Source organism: Leptonotus elevatus, chromosome 1, assembly GCF_054856555.1.
Source record: "Leptonotus elevatus isolate MCC_2025b chromosome 1, RoL_Lele_1.0, whole genome shotgun sequence".
NCBI classification, from domain to species: domain Eukaryota; kingdom Metazoa; phylum Chordata; class Actinopteri; order Syngnathiformes; family Syngnathidae; genus Leptonotus; species Leptonotus elevatus.
Genome location: NC_141239.1, coordinates 40,586,447 through 40,606,108, shown reverse-complemented (window position 1 = coordinate 40,606,108; position 19,662 = coordinate 40,586,447). Strand labels below are relative to the sequence as shown.

Here is a 19,662-nt window from a genome sequence, read left to right as displayed (position 1 = left end):
AGACATGGAAAACAGGCTGGATAGGGGTACTCGAGGACCGAGGTTGAGAACCAGAATCCTAGTGGAGCGAGGGCATTTTTTTTATTACATGCCCCCCGGCAGACTTGACAATTTGGTGACAGCAAATTGATTAGAATGTAGACCAGCCAAGAGCAGGTCTAACTTGTGGTGCAACACGGTATTTGTGGATTTAGCAGGCAGACAGATACCGAATGTCATCGTATTTCATAAATATGACAACAGTCATGGGACAATCTCAACATTGGTGAACCCTGGTGTGCATACAGTATTTAACAACAGTACTCAATCTGGAACGGGATTGTGAAAGCAGGCTTTTATTATGTACATGTGTTTTGCTACTACAACTGTGAACTTTATTGGACTAAGTGTTTGTATGGTAACTAATTGACTAACAGTACAATAAGTTAACTCATTGTGGTGGGGTCACCACGTAATATACAAAGTGAAGGCGCAGACCCCCAGCATAAGGCAAACACTTCTTTCACCCCTGGCTTCATTCATATGTTCAAAATTTGTCATTAATATTCGTGCATCATTCATTGGGACGGTGTAAATAATCCTCCTGGTTCCACACATTTGATCGCAAAGTAATATTGGAGTATTTCTTATCTAATCTGCTATGATTTCAGTGATCATGTTTAATGCTTTTGTTAACTTTAAATTGGCCAAGTTAGTAAATAATGAAAAAAAAATGAATAAGAAGGGATGGTGTGCTACAAAATGTCATGATGTATCACATAATTTCATGCAATATGTCATTATCTGTTACAATACAATATCAATGAATTTGTGCTGCGCTTGTGTCATGGTCGGGGTTATAATATTTGGGATTTTTTCATTATAATCTTTTATTTTTTGTTCAGCTACCCCCCCCCCCCCAAATCAATTAGTTTAAATTAATTTTTAGAGCATGTTTGTTTTTTAAAATCTGTTTTTATTATTATAAAAAAGATTTATTTTAGTTCAGTTTTTATTAGATTTACTATTAGTTTTATTTTTGTATATATGGTGTAATTTTGGAGTGCAAGATAAAAATAGGTCACTATTATGTAATAAAGTAAACTGAACTAAAACAAACAAACAAGCAAAACAAAACAAAACAAGAAATTCCCAAATGACTGTTTGACCTTCTTTCTTCTATACGGCTGTGCAGCAATACCAAAATAAATACATTTAAAATTAGCCCTGAAAGCTCATGTTTAACATGAACTGACAAAATGAAAATGAAGGCCTTTATGTTGTATGTTAGTTGTTGTTTTTTAAAGGTAAAACTTAATTTTATATATATATATAGTTCAGTTTGAGCTATTTTGTTACTTTTCATTAACAATATAAACCTTGATCATGACCACTTGATAGACAGTATCGATCCACTGGCGTCCAATATCAATGTAATGGTGTGTTGTATCAGCTCTTATGGTACAGTATTGATACGCTGCAATCCGATATCAATGTGACTGTGTATCTTTTTTGATACCATATTATATATTATTGTATACTCTCATATGACACAGCACTGTTATGCCAACATCAATTATTATCACAATGTATCCTATCACCTCTTACGGTACATTAAAGGATAACCTGCCATCAGATATCAATATAACAATATATTGTACCGTGATCTCTTACAATCAAATATTGCTTTTGCTGCAGTCCAATGAAAACGAGTGTAGTTATTATCATGCAATAGCTGTATCATGATACCATCATTGTTGTAGGCGTCCTATCATGCGATGAGTTAATTCTCTGGTGAGGATTACTTGTTTGATAGTCCGCCTTGAAAAACATCATTATTATGTAATACTGTCTCTTAATAGCAGATCACCATTATCAACATCATGCAAGCCTGGGCTCCTTTTTAAATGCCCCAAGTCTAATACATTCTCTTTTACTCATCTAATGTCAACCATGTAAATGTGTTTTTCACATTAAACCACTTTAGGGAGTAAATATTCCCAGACTACGTAACCTTAATCATTTCTGGTCTCCTGACACACAAATAATAAAAAATAAAATCCCAGAAGGCATCTAAGGGCATCTTGTATTTGTGGCGCAAGTCTGCCCTCTGCTGCACACATTTAGATTGTTTCCTTCATCTTGAAAATAATGTTAAAGGCAGCACAAAAAACGTAATGAGTCATCAGTTATCTTTGTCAGTGGTCATAAACGCACTTGAGGCGGAGGACGTCCACGTCCAGTGATCTTCTGGGCCACAATCAGTGACGTCACAGTGACCGTACGTGAAATCCATGTTGCCGTGACGATGCTTATACCACACTTTAAATATAAAAAATATGTCCGCAAAAGTCAGAGGAGTCATCCTAAAGTGTCTGGAGTTGCTCCTTAAATCCGTTCTTCAGTTTTGCTCGCGCCACACCCGCGTCAAGGTCTTTGTCCGTCTCTCATCTCCTCAGAAATTGCTAAAGAGCTCGTATTTCTTCATCCAGTCCATCTGCGGCGCCCGCCTCTTCTCTTTGGCGTGGAGCTTCCGCTTTTCCTCAGCCGCCGTGGCGCTCAAGCCGATCTCGGCGAACGGGTCCGAAAATCGACCTCGCTCGTCGCCCGCCAGCTAGAGAGGACGCACGGGGGAAAGTTATGAAGCTGCCGGTGTTTATGAAGATGGAGGGATGAGACGGAGCGCCGCACGCACCTGTGTGCCGTTGCTGTGGATGTTCTGGTTGGAGGTCGTCGACCTGATGGAATGTGAGGTGGAGCTGCCGTTCATGAGAGGGCTGTGAGAGCCGTTGGAGATGGAGGGACCATCGTAATCTGGGACAACAATCAGAATGCATGCTTGAACACTTCCTTTAAGCTTAGTTTGTTCCGTGACCTTGTTTGTAACTCCAAATATTCATATCTCAGATCATCATTCCCTATAGAAAAGAATGGAAATGCCATTAATCCGTTCCAGCCTCCCCCAAAGTAACCACAAAACAAAACTTAGAGAAAGTGAGTACAAATTAAGTGGAACAGATTTTTTCTTTCTTTCTCTAAACCAAAGTATAGAACAAAAGAAAAAGAAAAATGCATTTCAATCCAGCGGGTCAGTCTGTGGAAGAATCTTGACTGTAAAATCGAATTATCTACGTTCCTTTCTGTCTTCAAGAAATTTATAAAAATCACAATTATTTAAAAATACATATGATATTGACATGTAACAATTAGTTACGATATTGAATTTATTTTGTAATTTTGTCATTCATTTTATGTCAATTAGAGTAGGGGCAGATGTTATAAGTTTGACTTGTTTCTGCCCCCTGATGAATGAATTATTATTTTTTGGAGTCAAGTGGTGACCTTTTACCTTTCACATGGCTGACGGTGGGGATGATGCCCTTCATCTTAAAGTACTCGTCCGCATCCGGATCCACAACCAGCAGCCAGGTCTCGTTGCCATCTTTCTTAATGAAGGCCACCACCTCGGAGTGCCGCATGCCTTCGATGTTCACGCCGTTTACCTAACAAACATAACATTACAAAAAGTAGGAAAGACAATTATTGCTGTGCCCTCATCAAAAGTCTGTCTATCTATCTATTCATCCATCCATCCATATCTCTCTCTCTTTCTCTCTCTCTATATATATATCTATCTATCGTTAGAAAACTTCCTCTCAGATTGTGTGTATACAATCCACACAACATACTCGCTTCTTTTTTTCTTTTTTTATTATAGCACTTTCTCATTCGCCCAGTAGGGGGAGTCGTAGATCAACATACCGTCATGTTCAAACTACTCAATGCAAAGAAGCAAGCGTTCTCATTTTGAGTGGTGAATTCTTGCATCGCGTTTTGGAAAGAATCATAATCGTTTTCTGCCTAACACATGAGGTGGGGGTGTGTATAGGATGACCCTGTAAGTGGTGAGTCGTAGGCTGCGGGCGTGTGGGAGACTTTTGTTGTCTTTGCGTACCTGTTCTGTTTACCACTTTGTGTTGCTATATGAATAAAATATTGATTGATTGCTACTGAGCACAATTTGTGCATGTGACTGACCTCTGAATGTGCTGCTGCAGTGTATTAAGTGGGTTCCGTGTGCCCGTGGAGGGCAAAGCTGTGTCTAGACCTGTGTCAGATAGTTTCACAACATGCGTCGTTAGCCATGTACATCAATTATTAATGTCGCTCCTTGGTTTCGAACCCGGTTTCATATGTCTTCGTCCCGAGGAGCATGCATCGAAATTAGTGCTTATCACAATGCCCATATTAAGACAAGACAGGTCTTTCAGGATAAACAAGCTAACAAAAACTGAAAAAGACAGATGTCAATTCAACAATTTCCTTTTCAGAAAGGCTTGTAATAGAGCAAACCAACATCTTTGTAGTCCGTCGAACAACAGGTGTCATGTTTTGCATCCCTTCATCAACACTGCATCCCACACATGACAATGCACTCCGTTCTCTGGGATAATTAATATGTGCTGTCGGAACAGGGCTGCTTCTCAAGGGACTCCATAGGAAACACCTGAGCAGCCGTTTGTGTATTTGTGCGTGTGGGCGTGCGAACGTGAGACCCGTGGCCATTGCATCCCTTCATGGTGAGATGAAGAGGTGACATCCATCTGCTCGTAATGTTCCCGCTCACTCATCTGCATTTGGCCTGCCACTTTAATGTAAATACATATTGTGGATTTAGTTTGAGTGGCTATAAACTACAATAGCTAATATATGAGAGTCTAAAATTTTTTTTTCTCACAAAAAGCATAGCTAAAGCAGCCTCTCGCTTCTGTAGTATAAAACTGGTTCATACATGAGGTCAATTTTCAGATTTTTTTCCAGTCCATTAAGTCCATCAGAAATTTGTAAGTAACACATGTAAGCGTGTATACAGTCGAGTTCTAATGAAAGGATTTGTTTTGTTTATGTTCATCCAAATGTAAACAATGATGGTTATATTTATGATCGTGAATTGTCCATATATGTTTGCAGGGATGGATTTAACATTAGCAGAACTTCCTACTGTTCCGTCTTGTCTGCATTTTGTTACCAAATCTTCTGTGTTCCGGATATTGATACAAAGTCATGGGTCGCATTACCCAAAAAGGTTGAAAACGGCTCAGTGAAGTGGAGCTAATGGTGAGTGACATTTTTAATCAGTTGTTGTTTTCAAAACAATGCCTTGATTTGATTTGTTATCCAACTCACACTTTTTTATTTGATGAAATGGATATCCATGACTGGATTCGCCATCTTGACTTTTCTTCTTCTTCTTCTTTTTTTACATTAAGCATATAACGGCTGGAATTCCTGAATCGTAAATTCCATATTTTTTATGAAACCTCAAGTTAATGCTGAAAGTTAGTTCAATCACAATGACTGCTTTATTTCAAAACCATTGCGGTGGTCTATGAAGGCCAAAAGATTGAAGTGATTTTATATTTGCTTCATCACAATTCGTGAATGAAGGACGCATCTGTCCTGGGATTGATAACGATATGAATCAATGACTATCATAATCAATGTATATATGATGCGTATAAGAATCGATGATGACGGACAAATGATATGATGTGATCGATGTAACCTGCAATAATGTGTCAGAAAGGAAACAATAAATAAAACAAAAAAATGAAAAAGACTGAAATATGCTTTAGTATACACAATTCTGTTTTGTAGTAGCAGAAGGAGAAGAAATGGAAGTAAATCACGTTGTTTTGTGTGTGGCAAACTTGGGCTGAGAAAGATATAATTATATTTTAAATGAAGGCCTTAAATCTTAACTCATTTACTGCCATTGACGGCTATAGACTATTTCTATTTCTATTTAAAAAATTTCCCACTTTTGGTAACAAGAGTATGAAAACCTAGGAAAACAATTACTGTACATTTAGAACAGATATAAAAAATGTTGATTAATTGTGAGATAACTATTGAAGTCATTCAGTTAATTACAATCAAAAATTTAAATCGCCTAACACGATTTAAAAAAAAGAAAAGAAAAGATCATTAAAAATTAGGGGCGTCAGGCGATTACATTTTTAAATCGTAATTAATCGCATGACTTCACGAGTTAACTCATGATTAATCACTAATTTTACATCTGTTCTAAATGAACAAGTAAAAAAAATTCTAGGTTTTCATACTCTTGTTAACAAAAGTGATTTTTTTTTGAACTAATAGAAATAGTTAAAATAAAAAAAGTTAAACTAAGAGAAACTGTTCCAATGAATTTTTGACGTCTATAACAGTCAATGGCAGTGAATGAGTTAAAAATGCAATCGTAAAATTCCAAGCCATCCCTGTATAATGTGATGTTAAAAAACCATTCAAAAGACTTCTTGAACCCATGGAGATGTTTGGCGCCTGAGAGTCGGAGACGACAAAGGTCATGGGAACGGCGACTGAATGCTGTGAGAGTCAAACGAGTTCCGACGATGATAAGACATATGACATATTTTATGTCTAACCCGCCGTTTGAGGAAGACACGCTATTAACTTCAGCTTTGATATGCAACACTGAATGTGTATTTGTATGAATATTTCTGTCACCACGAAATGGCGAGAGATATTCAACTTTAGGGAACATACACAGTACTCTGCCACACTTGTATGGGATTGCTCTACCTGAGCACAATAATGCAATGTGATCTAAAGTGGGCCCTTTCCTTGTATTACTCCTCCTGTCAGCTCCCTCCATGAGGCTGATTTATGACTCCGCACAACCCCCTCAAAACACTATATACCACCTGAGCCGCCTTCATCCCGCTCTCCACATTGACACAGTGCAGACCGAGTCCAGATCTCAGGTCTTGTAATTGGTTGAAATGCCGTGCGCACATCTGCTTTCAATAAGCCGTGCGGTCGGGCTCTTGTAAACTGCACTGCAATTTTAGCGGTTCTTCTTTTATTGTCCGATCCCTGCAGTTTGGAATGATGATAATGGTCATGAGATCCCATAACGATAAGCTACTTTCATAACTAAGCAGGCGTTTTTACACATTGTGCTTTTTTTAAGCAACAAATGTCAGCAATTTTTCTTCATCTTCGTCTTGACTCATTGATTTTTCATATCGTGCTTGTCTACATGACGCTCGTAGGTGAGTGGTGGAAAGGTGGGGTACACCCTGCAATGCTTGCCAGCCAATCAGAGGGCATGTTTAGACAAACCTGCATCTATGGGCAATTTTGAATCTCTAAGAAATCAAACACGCATGTTTTTGGAATGTACCCAGAGGATAATTCACACTAGCACAGTGAGCACATGCAAAGTGCTCACAGGCGAGCCTGAGCCAGGATTCAAACCACGGGACGTCTCGACTGTGATGCAAATGTGCTAACTGCTAGTCAACTGTGCTGCCTACTGTCCAACTTGAGTAATGTTGACAATGAATAAGACAGGCGTAAAGAGCATCTCACTTTTTCTCTTGACCGTCATTCAGTGGCGGTTTGTGCTATTTGCAATGCACACGGTCACACGCTCCCAAATATGCCCTCTCCATTCAAAAAATAATAATGCCCCATGCTTCCCCCCCCCCAAGCTTTTGCATAAATAATATGAAAATCCTGAAAAAAGCTGGGATAGGCTCCATCCAGCACCCCCGCGACCCTATATTGAGAATAAGCGGTACGGATAATGGATGAATGTTTACTATTAAGTAGGGGTGTGAAAATTAGTATGCTAATTTTGAGATAATTTAAAGTTCCTTTAACGGCACAAAAAACGCGCGATTAACTCATTCACTCCCAGCCATTTTCACTAAAACAATCCCCTTCATCCCAGTTTTTGACTGATTTTGCAAGCCCCACAGAATATTGTGTTCTATTGCTCTAAAAACATGAAACCTACCAATAGAAAGATTAAAGTCTCTTCTTTCATCAAGAAAAAATATATATTTCTATCTGTTTCCATTTTGCAGCAATTAGCATTAGAATATAGCTAAGTTTCATCATTATTCACAAATCTATTTAGAATTGTGAGAAAAGTAGCTTTTTTTTAACATGGCCCTGGTTGATCTCTTTGTTCTGCTGCCACCTGCTGGCCGTTTGTGTAATAACTACCATTTCTTCAACCGTTCTTTGCATTTGAGATGTTGCATCAAAGCTTTCTGTATGCTCTAGCATAAACAAACCATTAAAAACGCATAAATGCGTTTTGGGACACTTAAAACATTTAACTCTTTGACCGCCATAAACGTTATAAAACGTTTAGTAAAAACCTACGGAGGGGCGCCGAGGACGTTAACTATGTATTTTTTATTTTTTTTTTGGAAACGGGAAGAGAAAAGCCTTGGGCAGCTGTGCTGAAAGTATCAAGCAGATCGAGTTAGTAAAATGACTCGTTTTGGCCCCTAGATGGCAGCGATGACTCTCTTTGCACAAGGTTGAGTGGGCCGCCCACCGTGGGCGTCAGTAGAAGACGTGAGGCGGAGCTAGAGTGTTGAGGAGACGATGGCTGATCATGCAACAATGGCTGATGAAGCAACCGGTTGCAAGCAGCTCACGCTTGAGCATTTTTTTCAAAGACGGAAAGCATCGATCAATACTAAAAAGCGCATTGATGTCGACAATGATGATGACTCCGAGCTTGACGCCAAAGTTGGAAGCCTTGACGCGACCGTTATGATCACGTAGTAAGCCTCACCGGCTAGCGCGGCAAGCGCTGCCAACGCCGGAAAACGCGCAGCACAATCGACCGGGTACTTCTGCACAAGCGGAGATTCGATCGGGCGATGGAGAGTTGTCGAAAAGCATCGACCAATGCACATTGATGATGATGATGGTGGTGAATCCCGAGGTTGACGCCACAGTTGGACGCCACAGTTGGACGTGGCCTTTATTCTCACGTCATAAAGCCTCACCGGCTAGCGCTGCTAACGCCGTAGCTGCACAAGCGGACATTTTGTCGGACAATGAAGAGTACCCCGAGTCCAATGCATATTCATCGGAGGAGCGGGTACAGTCTGATCACGGAGAAGACACTGTTTCTGGACTACGATGCCACCATGAATGGAGTGGATAAAATGGATCAGAACATCTCTTACCACCCGGTATAGCAACTTAAGGACATGAGGAAGCCAGATGTAACACCACCGTAACGTAACCGTAGCATGATCCTGATATTAGACTTGATGGCAACACACACTGCAGTATATACTTGCTATTCCCCGGAAAAAACGGCCTGCAAGAAAGTGTAGCTTCTGCACGCGAAGAGGCAATCGCAGTGATCTGTTGTGCAAATCATGTTGCGTCTCCTTGCACGCAGGGGAGTGTTTCACAAAAAGAAAAACTATCATTGAAACATCCACATAATTGTAAATAGCACCACAGTTGCACACATTTGTAAATAGTTTGCCAAATTGTTGTCAAATTGTTACACTGTTGAATGTAAATAAACGTATTTTGCTATCAAAAAACACTTTTTCATTCTTGGTGGTAGTGTTTTATAGAAGTAAAGCACTATTTAGGTGTTTGTGGCATCATTCATGGACAAAAAGAAGTGTAAAATTCATTAGAGTGCATGAAATAATATAGTTTCACTAAAAGCTTGATTTCTCCGTATTTTGGTCCAAAACAAGCGCAATCGGATGAAACTAACCATTTTCTATTGTTGATTACTAAAGAACGGAATAAGGTAGAAACAAACTTTTTTTTTCTAATGAAAGATGAAAGTTCAATCTTTCATTTGGTAGTATGTGTGTTTCCATAGTCCAAACAGAACATTTTCTGTGGACCTTGAAAGATCAGTCAAAATGCTTAAATCGGCTGGCACTGACAGCATCCCTTTTCTGAAAACGTCTGGCAGTCAAAGAGTTAAAATATAACGTATTTATATGTTTTTGGGAGCAAATGAGTTAATGACCGCCCCTTACTTGGACATGTCCACAATTTTTTTTAGCAGTAATAAATTTAATAATAACGCATATATTTGACTAGGGTCAAGTTGTATTTTGCAATTTTAAAAATTTGCAGAATTTCACAAGTTACTTCATGTTAAAGATTAGATAGCTCTTAATATGAAAAGAAAAATGCACTGAGCTGTTATCAACGTCTTACAAATGCAATTATGCCATCCAGTGGCAGAAAAATGACCTCAACACAAATCAATATCACACTTTTTTTTTACATCAAGTACATCTTTTTAATTCTAACTAAATTTTATGAATTATTATGAAATGTATCAATGACTAAAAGATGCAGCCATATTTCTTCATTAGTTTGACATTTTTTCCACTTCTATGTTAACAATAGTATGAAAACAGAAAACAGTATTTTATTGTACATTTTATTGTACATTTAGAACAGATACAATATTTGCGATTCTATTATATACTATTGAAGTCATGCGATTAGTTCTGATTAAAATGTTTAATCACCTGACACCCCTACTTTTAACTGCCAGCAGTGTTAATTTCCAAACTTAAGTCTTATTTACACCAATGCCCAGACTGTCGTACTTTGTGGGGAAGCACGGGGACGGGGTGCAAAGTTATTCTATAACTCAATTTTATGATCAACAGAAAACTATGATCACGACAATACCTCCAATCTACACGCAGTGAAGGTGTTACATAAACAAGCATGTCAAATCCACCTCCTGTGTTGGTCCTACCTCGATGATTCTGTCCTGAGGTCGAAGGCCAGCCTGGTCCGCAGGCGAACCCGTATCCAACGAGCGGATGTACTGCCCCGGCCTGGACCGATGACTGTGGAGGTTGAAGCCGTAGCCCGTCTCAGACCGCACCAAGTGGCACAGACGCGGAGCGAGCTCCGACGGGTCGCCGTGGAGCCGTGATCGGGGCTGGGCCTGGCTGGGGGCTACGGCGCGCACGGAAACCTCCTGAAACATTACATGAGCAGTTAGCCATGGACAAACACGGATTGCATGAAAACAGACTGTTGCAATCAAGCCATCTCAAGGGAAAATCCAAAACAGATCACATTCCTAATCAATGAATTAAGGCTTCCTCAAGAATGATGAGTTTTAAAATGGGGGAATGGATGTGCCGCACTCCCAATATAACACACATATTACAATATAATGCAATAAGTAAATAGTTATGCTGTCGTGTGTTTACATTATGTTTTTGTCCTAACATATTCTCTCTTTTTATGTGGAGGAGCTTCCTCGTTGAGAATGAGTTTCCATGGAAAGGACATTAATAGTTGTCATCACAGTCACACGCTAATCTCCCACCCACACACTCTGCAAATAAGTGCATCATGCTGGGTGCCTGTCAAGCTGATATCACTCCCTCCACAAACACATTTACATTAGTAAATCATATTATTGGATATTCTTATTGTTTCTAAGATGTAGCTATACTTGGAGTTATATGGAGCATATGACCACATCTCCACACACTTCGGTTCAATTGAGTACACTATGGTTTGGGTTTGGAGCAGTAAACAATGGTCTGGCTTGCGTTTGGAGCAGGATGGTAATAACGGCCAGGCTTGGGGAGTAACGGTATACATGTACCGCCATTACGTAATCAGATTACAATTTTTTAAAAACTGTATTCCATTACAGTTATAGGAAAAAAAAATCTGATTACATGTACATTTATTAAAAATGGGGATTACTTCGAGGGATTACAATTTCTACAATGACAGAGAGTGTGAAAGAGGGAGAGAGAAAGAGAGAGAGAGAGAGAGAAAGAGAAAGAAAAGGAGAAAGAGAAAGAGAAAGAGAAAGAGAGAGAGAGAAGGACAGAGCGGCCGGTATTCACTCGGAGCGAAAGCTTGAGCTGACAGTCCAGCGGCATGCTACGCGCTGTAGCTTCTTGCTAGCTAGCCCGCTAGCCTACAACCATAATGTGAGTTAGACCTTCCAAACAAATCTTCCTCCCACCAATTCACTATTTAAACATCATACACAACATATACACGGCTAAACTTGTGACTGGGATAAAAGTGTCTGTCTGTCTGTCTATCTATCTATGAGGTGTGGTTGCTTTCAGTGACAGTTCGCAAACAGCATATGGCCTTCAATCAATCAATCAATAGCCTAAAATGCTTTTAATTACACTTGGATTTTTGCTATTTGTAGGCTGCCTGGGTCCCTATCACCCGCAAATACATAGAATATATATTGTGGGGATATTTATTTTTATTTTGTCTTCATGAGCATACTCAATATTGGAGTAATCCAAAAGTAATCCAGTTACATTACTTTAATATTATGGTACTAGGATTACGTTACTAACTACATTTTTTAGCAGGTAACTTGTAAAGTAAAGTAAAGTAACCCTCCCAACCCTGATAACGGCATCTCCCTTTCCTTGTGAATAGTGTGAAATGATAGCAGCACCACGAAGTAGCAGTAGGCTAACACTGACTAGGAGTGCACATCATATTAAAATAATAAAAAAAATAAAGGAACGTTTTTATTTTCAAATAACTAAATGAATTAAAGGTGTATTCGAGGATCTTTTGTCGCTGCGTCTTCCGAGTGGATCATCTTAACGATTGGTTCTCGATCCCGTCAATCAATCTGACATAACGACGTCGTTCGAGTGTTTGTAGCATGTAGCCGCTGATCTTTGGATTCAGCCATTCATCGTTGTAGGCTACAACTTGTAGCTTACTTTGAAAATGGCTGAGAGCTGCAAGAGGACATCCGTCTATAGTATGCAGAGACTGATGAAGATGATGATGAAGATGAGCTCGCACGTTACCGACATTTGATAGGCATTTCCCACGGACGAGCAGGAGAGCTGGTAGGATGGTCTTTCTGTGGGGTTATCACAAATGCCAAACAGCAGTGCCTGTCGTTCTCCTAATAACCCAGATGGCGACATATGGTTCCATTTGAGGCTCATGAACCCCTTCAGGTTCTCCTCATCCTGACTCCGAGCGGCCTTGCCAGGACTGAGAAGCAAGGGCGGATCTTCCACAGGAGAAAGGGAATATAAAGTATTTTGTGTTTTGGAAACTGGAAATTGGGCTATTGAGAACAAATAGCAACAAAATGGAGCGCAGCAAGGAAAACTGAAAGGAGGGAGAGCGAGTGCGTGGGAGGCAGAGCTCATCAGATGCAGCGGCAGGCTTGTGATTGACAGCTCCAGAAAAGAAAGAGCAATTGAAGACAGCACATAGAAATGTGAGATAAATTGCGAGATTCGGCAACACGACAGAACTTTCCAGAGGGGGAAACGCAATGGAACTCCTCTTGGATAAACACTGCACAGCTGGGAGTTATTATGTGCGTGGGTTGGGGGAGGGGGGTGGGGGTTTGGGGGTAATCAGTCCAATGTAACCTCTGTCTGCCCCTCATGACTTGCCGCACCCCACCAATCACCCGCTGAGGGTCTCTGCCGTCTTTCTCGCCATCTTTCATCAGTCACAGGTTCGATCTTGGACGCTTAAACACGAGCGTTTGCTGAGTAAGTGCAGGGTGAAAAGAGCAACATAGTTCAAACAGAGAGACCGTTGATTGAAAGGTTTGGTTCGAATCACGCAGGTACAAAATGTCATGCTTTATGAGATAAATATTACAGGGAGGTCAGGGGTCAGCAAGACTTTCTCTGCTGAACACTCTCAAAAGCACTGAGCTTTGGCTGAAACGATTGCGGTAATGGAGTAATTAAAAAAATAAGGTTGATAAAAAAAAACTAAAACATTAAAAAAAAACGTCAAAGTAAAATCTCAACAACCTGAGCTTACAACAGTCAACACTACACCCTCATTTGTTGACACCCACGTCACTCACCAGGCCAGGTCCCACCTTTTAAAGCCGCACACATTCAAAGTCACAGATGTTATAATGTGGGACGCAAGTATGACTCCCCAAGTGGACATCAATGACACCTGCACCTCACATGTGCATCGTTTAATTATTGAATAATTAATTCTAAAAATGTTCGATAACTGCACTGATGTACATTTCCAACTTTTTCCTAGTACTCCATGTTGTTCATTGCATATCATTTCTCTTGGTTGCATCGCTTCCAGTATGTGTATGATTATTATTATGTTTTTAACCAATCAGATTTCAAGTTCATCCTCAAAGTGAGATTTTTTTCCATGCTCAGATTGGTTGGTCAGAACATAACTTGTTACAGCTAACTTCAGCTAGAAAATCTGCACATTTTATTGTTTACACCAATAATGGTAAATGGGCTGCTTTTTATATAGCGCCTTTATTACTTTATCACAATGTGGATTAAGTTGGTTAAGTCCCCACTGAAGGTCCAGGTACCAAATGCACAGTTTGCCACTGAGAGAGAGAGAGAGAGAGAGAGAGAGAGAGAGAGAGAGAGAGAGAGAAAAGCCACATTTTCTTCATTGTCAGCAAAATAGCTTGACATTGGGAAAAAAACAGCTGGTTATCTGGTTAGCATGAGGACATGATGTGTCCCTCAAAATCCCTCATGGGAGCAGGAGGAACAGTTGGAGGTGATTGGAAAAACCCGGTTTTGAATGCAGCATGACTCAAAACAAGCGCACATGGGAAACTCTTACACGCACTGTGTAACATTGTTCAGCTTTACACACATAAACACACACACACTACGCAACCATCCACAGGATGTGTTTTCAAAGAGACAACCCATAAATTCTTTAAACTTCATGTCACAATGAGCCTCTGTTTCTTTCTGTGTAAACATGTTAGACATTTATTTTGTTTTTTGACTCTGGTGTTTGGTGTACATGCCGTTTCGAGTACAAAGAAGACAGCAGAAGAGCGCATTGTAACCCACCAGACGTGCTGTCGATGTTCTGATGCATTCCAAATACACAAGTAGATGAAAGTACTACAGGGTTTGTACTCGTTACGGTCTCAGGTCAATACTGCAATTTACTATGCGATTCGTTTTCAAGGTCAGCCTCCCCTGTTTTATTTATTGTTATATTTTTTTTAAACAAATACAAGCAATACAATCATCCATATTACAATAAATATCAGATTTGTTATACACATACAGTGAATGTTTTGGTTTTATATGTAAGGCTAAATGTAATATGAAATAATTTTTTGTTATTGTACTAAAATTAGAGTTGTTGACTTTGCCACATTGACTTGCAGTCTTTTAAGCGTTTACCACAACTTCACAAAATTTGTGTGGCGTCAACATAAGTCAGTAAATCATAAATCAGATTACAACAATAATGCTGGAAGCTGTTTTTAACTAATCCAAAAATAGATCTCAGGGTTTTTGAGCTATATAGGATCCCTGTTGTCTTAACAAAGAAAAAAACGGAACTAAATGCGTACGTATGAAAATAAAACACTAAGATGGAATGTTAAGAGAAAAGCTAATCCTCTCAATTGCTACTATGCTAGCTATCTGTTTGTAGATATTGATAGTACTGACCTATTGGGAGCTGCACACACCTCTCACCACGCTGTCTCAATTGTGGCTGCACAAACAAGTTGCCATGTCGCTGAGTCCAATTAGCAGCTCTTCTTACTACATTCTTACTACAGTGGCATTTTGCTCAACAAGAGTAAGCTGTGGAGAAAGAAATTGACATGCTAGAAATAAAAAAAACAACTTCTATTTTGGAATCAGCATGCCAATTTTTTATTTTAATCAACACAAAAATCTAACCCAACGGAATTTTTTGTTCAAATTGTTGCCCAGTGTAATGCTAACAAATCTGTGGCTTTATCACTTCAACTATTATTTGCACTTTTTCTATTGGGGTTTTCCCTGTGACTCAAAGTCAATATGGGATTTTTTGAATAATTATTCATGATTTCACAGTTTCCTAATTCAGAATAGCAAACTCACTGTTAGCTGTCTTGTGCTATTGTTGTGCTGTTGTTATAATTAACTGCGGCAAATAAAGCCTCTGGGCTTTACCGTAACGCTGAATGTTTACACAAATTAGGCAGTTTTTCCAGGTGAGTACGGGTTACCTAAGGCCAATTAAGAGCATCGGTAAACTCTGATCTTGTGAAACTGCAGGGGATTGCCTACATCCAAATATAGAAAGCTAACTCATTGATGAACAGAAATGGGAACATCAAGCCATTCAGATTTCCACTTTGGTGTTCTGTGGCAGTAATGATGATCTTTTTCCATGGAGGACAGTTTGCACTAGTGTCTCCTGGCTGCTTCTAAGATGTGTTTCCACCCGGCGAACGTCTGTATATTCATGGTTCACCTGTGCGCAGATTTACTACTCACTGAAAAATTCAATCAATTGACAGATTGAAGCCTTTTTTCTTTTTTTCTTTTTTTTACACTACCATGTCAAGTCAAGGCAACACACATCTACCAAACTGCTGGCTGCGGCCATGTGAATCGAGTGCAACCATCCAGCGCTCGTGTCTCAAATTTTCAAAAGCAAAAAAAAAAAAGTCAGTGACAGCTGGAAAAACTTGGTTCACTCATAAGTTAAGGCACTGTTGTATTAAAAGCAGCTCTAGACATAGCACAAACTGCATTCATATCGCAATATAATAATAGACATATTGTTGAATTAATATGATTATGTCATGACTTATTATGCAAACAAAAAAACGGCCCAAAAAAAGCATAAAGCCGAGGATCATTATATTTCTCGTGTTGACATTTCCTCGAATCATTATGAACAAACCTGCTGGCTGCGAGTTACTTGTAAGTTCACCCTAATTAAAAAATACCGCAAGGATTGCTTTGCTCATGTTGACGCCAGAGAGGAACAAACAGTAGCAGCGTCAGCGCACGGGGGCAAATGTCCCTGCGGGTTGGCGCGGAGGCAGTCAGGGAACTTGTGGACTCACCTCTCTTGAAAACAGACAGATAGGACAATGCAGAATTAATGCAACGGGCTCTTTACAAAAGCTCTCTTAAATGAAGAGCTCCAAAGCTGTCTCGTATGCAGCTGCTGTGAGTCTTGCTCAATTGGAGAAAAAAAGAAAGAAAGAGTGGTCCGTTGAAGAGAGGGGCCGGGAGGAAATGACAGATGGATGGAGATGAACGGAAAGGGATTCACAAAGATGAAAAAGGCCCTCGAGAGAGAGGAGAGGAGAGAACATGAGAAGCGTTTGTGTAACAGCTCGGCCTTGTAAGCTCTTCCTGAGATCTCTTCATAGAGCACGCTGACCTGCTGCAGCCTTTGGATGTTTACATGATCGCAGCACTGCGTCAAGAGGAAGAACATGACGGGTTTAAAAGTCAGCTAAATGGTGTTCATTAGCAATCACCTGCCGTTCTGTTGTTATTTTCAGGGGATCATTTGTTGTCTTTGGGTTTGGCTTGGAGACTAGGAATGGGAAATTGGCTATATTGCAACTTAAGGTGAAAATGATCAAGTAATGAAGAGGGGCTCAGGATAAAAAAAAGGGAAACTTTTATCTGGTTCTACATCAAAAGAAACAACAAAAATATTTTTTAGTCACCCTCTTTAGAAATGTTTTTTTTGTAGCCAGTGCCCCCACCCTCAGTTTCTGTTTTCGTACCTTATGTGTTGATATCCCCGATGTCATGCACATGTTCACACCCATGCACATGTTCACACCCTTGTTATCAGTAGGTAGCAGATGTTCCAAGTTTGTTTTCTTTTAACTGTGTGCAGCGCGATGTAGATGTGCGTATTTTCACACTGGATCAGTTGCTATACTGTATGATATGATGATTTGGGAGCAAAATAATTGTTGTCGTTTCATCCATGCAGTGGTTGGAGAAGTGGGTATACTCTCAATTTTCACTTCTGCTTTTTAAGTAGTCCATAAAAATGTCCTGTTTTAGAAACAGTGACATTCACCATTTACTTACTTGCAATAACAAAAGTATCCTTAACTCATTCACTGCCATTGACAGCTATCGACGTCAAAAATTCAACTATTTTTATTAGTTTAACTTTTTTTTCTCCATTTTTGTTAACAAGAGTATGAAAACCTAGATTTTTTTGTACATTCAGAACAGATATAATTGTTTTTATTAATTGTGAGTTAAGTTTACAAATTTTAATTGCCTGATGCCCCTAATTTATAATAATCTTTTCTTTTTAAAGAAAAAAAAATAAAAAATTAGGGGCGTCGGGCGATTACAAATTTTAAACGTAATTAATCACATGACTTCACTAGTTAACTCCCAATTAAAATAAATAAATAATAATAATAAAATAATAATATATATATATATATATATATATATATATATAAAAAAAAAAAGAAAAAATTCTTAAAAACTAGGGGCGTCGGGCGACGACAATTTTTAAACGTAATTAATCGCATGACTTCACTAATTATCTCACAATTAATCACAAATGTTATATCTGTTCTAATACCCCCAAAAAAAGTTTGCATACTTTTGTTAACAAAAGTGGGAAAAAATGTAAAACTAATAGAATTTGTAAAAATGAATTTTTGACATCTATAGCCGTCAATGGCAGTGAATGAGTTAATAATGTTAACCTCAAAACTGTTTTAGGCCAAATCTTAAACTACCGGTACTTGTCCCCATTCTTGTGTTTTAAATACACTACCAGCCTAGCTAGTAAAAAAATTAATTAGATCATGTAAGTTAATGAGAGCTAAGTAATTTGGCTAACATTATAATTTAGACCTTTAAATAACAAAGAAGCTTCATCAAGCACTGAGATAATCTCTCATCATTTACTACAATTTCATGTAACATTACAGTTGAGTCCGGCATTGAACCTACGACTAGACTATGTGTCCGTTTTGGGAGCGCAGAGCGCTTTCAGTGAGCTAAAAGTCCGTTCGCTGATACAGCAAGACTTTTGAAATATGTAACAATAAGAACACACACAAAATAGGCTCTGATTGGCTCATCAGTCCTAATCTCTAAAGTGAACCAAATCTAATCAGAGAAAGGTGCACATCAGGGGGATTTGCAAGTGGGTAGAGGTTGTTTACCCGTGTATACCCTGGACTACACCACTGCATATACAACGCAACAAGATGCCAAGCGGCATGCCACCCTAATGTCTATTGAACATGATTTTTTTGTTAAATTTGTTCAGGCTGAGCCAATTAATTGTTTGAATAGGATAAAATCAGAGTTTGTCAAATGTGCTGGGTCATTTTTCTCTGAATAGCTTAAGCGTTGTAGAAAAGAGCTCTTCTTGTGCAATGATGAAATAAAATTACAGTTACTTCTGCAAGCTTTGGATCACTTATTTCCTTCACGTTGCATTTTGTAATATTTTACACATCTTTAATTTGCCAGGAAATAATGCATTAGTCCTAATGCAGCCACGTTACACATATTCTATCCATACAATGTTATGTATATACAACATAAAATATTGTTTGGCCTGGGTATTGAAGTTTGTAAATGCACATGCACAATACCTACTTTAAATCCTACAAAATGGTAGACAGTATATCAGAAAGTGTGTGAGGCCACAGTGATAATCACCGCGTGGGAATGTACGTCGCCTCACAGCTGTGAGTGCACACAGAAGCAAAGTAAACGTGTCAAAGGACACAACACATTAGAGCCAGACCTCACTGGACTATTCTGTGGCACACAATGCAAGCACTGCTTCGTTTTTATTATTATTATTTTTTACATTACAACAATAGCTTCAAAATAGTACGAATGGCACATTGCCTTGAAATAAGGACATCATTTCTGTCATTGACATAGCAACCAACAAAACAGGTAAGTCGTGATTGGTTGTTATCTGAGCAACTGTGATGTCATTTTCAGTTGACAGCAAGTCTCCTTAAATGGATTTGGGGAAAAAAACAGCCAGATTTTGCTGCTTTACTCATATTTTGCTAACACAATATTAACT

At 39.1% G+C, this 19,662-nt stretch overlaps 1 protein-coding gene across 1 annotated transcript in view; it reads right to left on the bottom strand.

Moving 5' to 3' along the window:
* Positions 1–319: 319 nt before the first annotated feature.
* LOC147182180 (Na(+)/H(+) exchange regulatory cofactor NHE-RF2) overlaps positions 320–19,662 on the bottom strand; it is a 32,120-nt gene continuing 12,777 nt past the window's right edge. Inside the window, exons 3-6 of the mRNA XM_086057839.1 lie at positions 10,571–10,798; positions 3,329–3,482; positions 2,675–2,793; positions 320–2,593 (exon numbers count right to left, since the gene is read on the bottom strand). Coding sequence (XP_085913965.1) covers positions 2,435–2,593; positions 2,675–2,793; positions 3,329–3,482; positions 10,571–10,798 — 660 coding nt within the window. The 3' untranslated portion in view covers positions 320–2,434. The remainder of the gene's footprint in view (positions 2,594–2,674; positions 2,794–3,328; positions 3,483–10,570; positions 10,799–19,662) is intronic.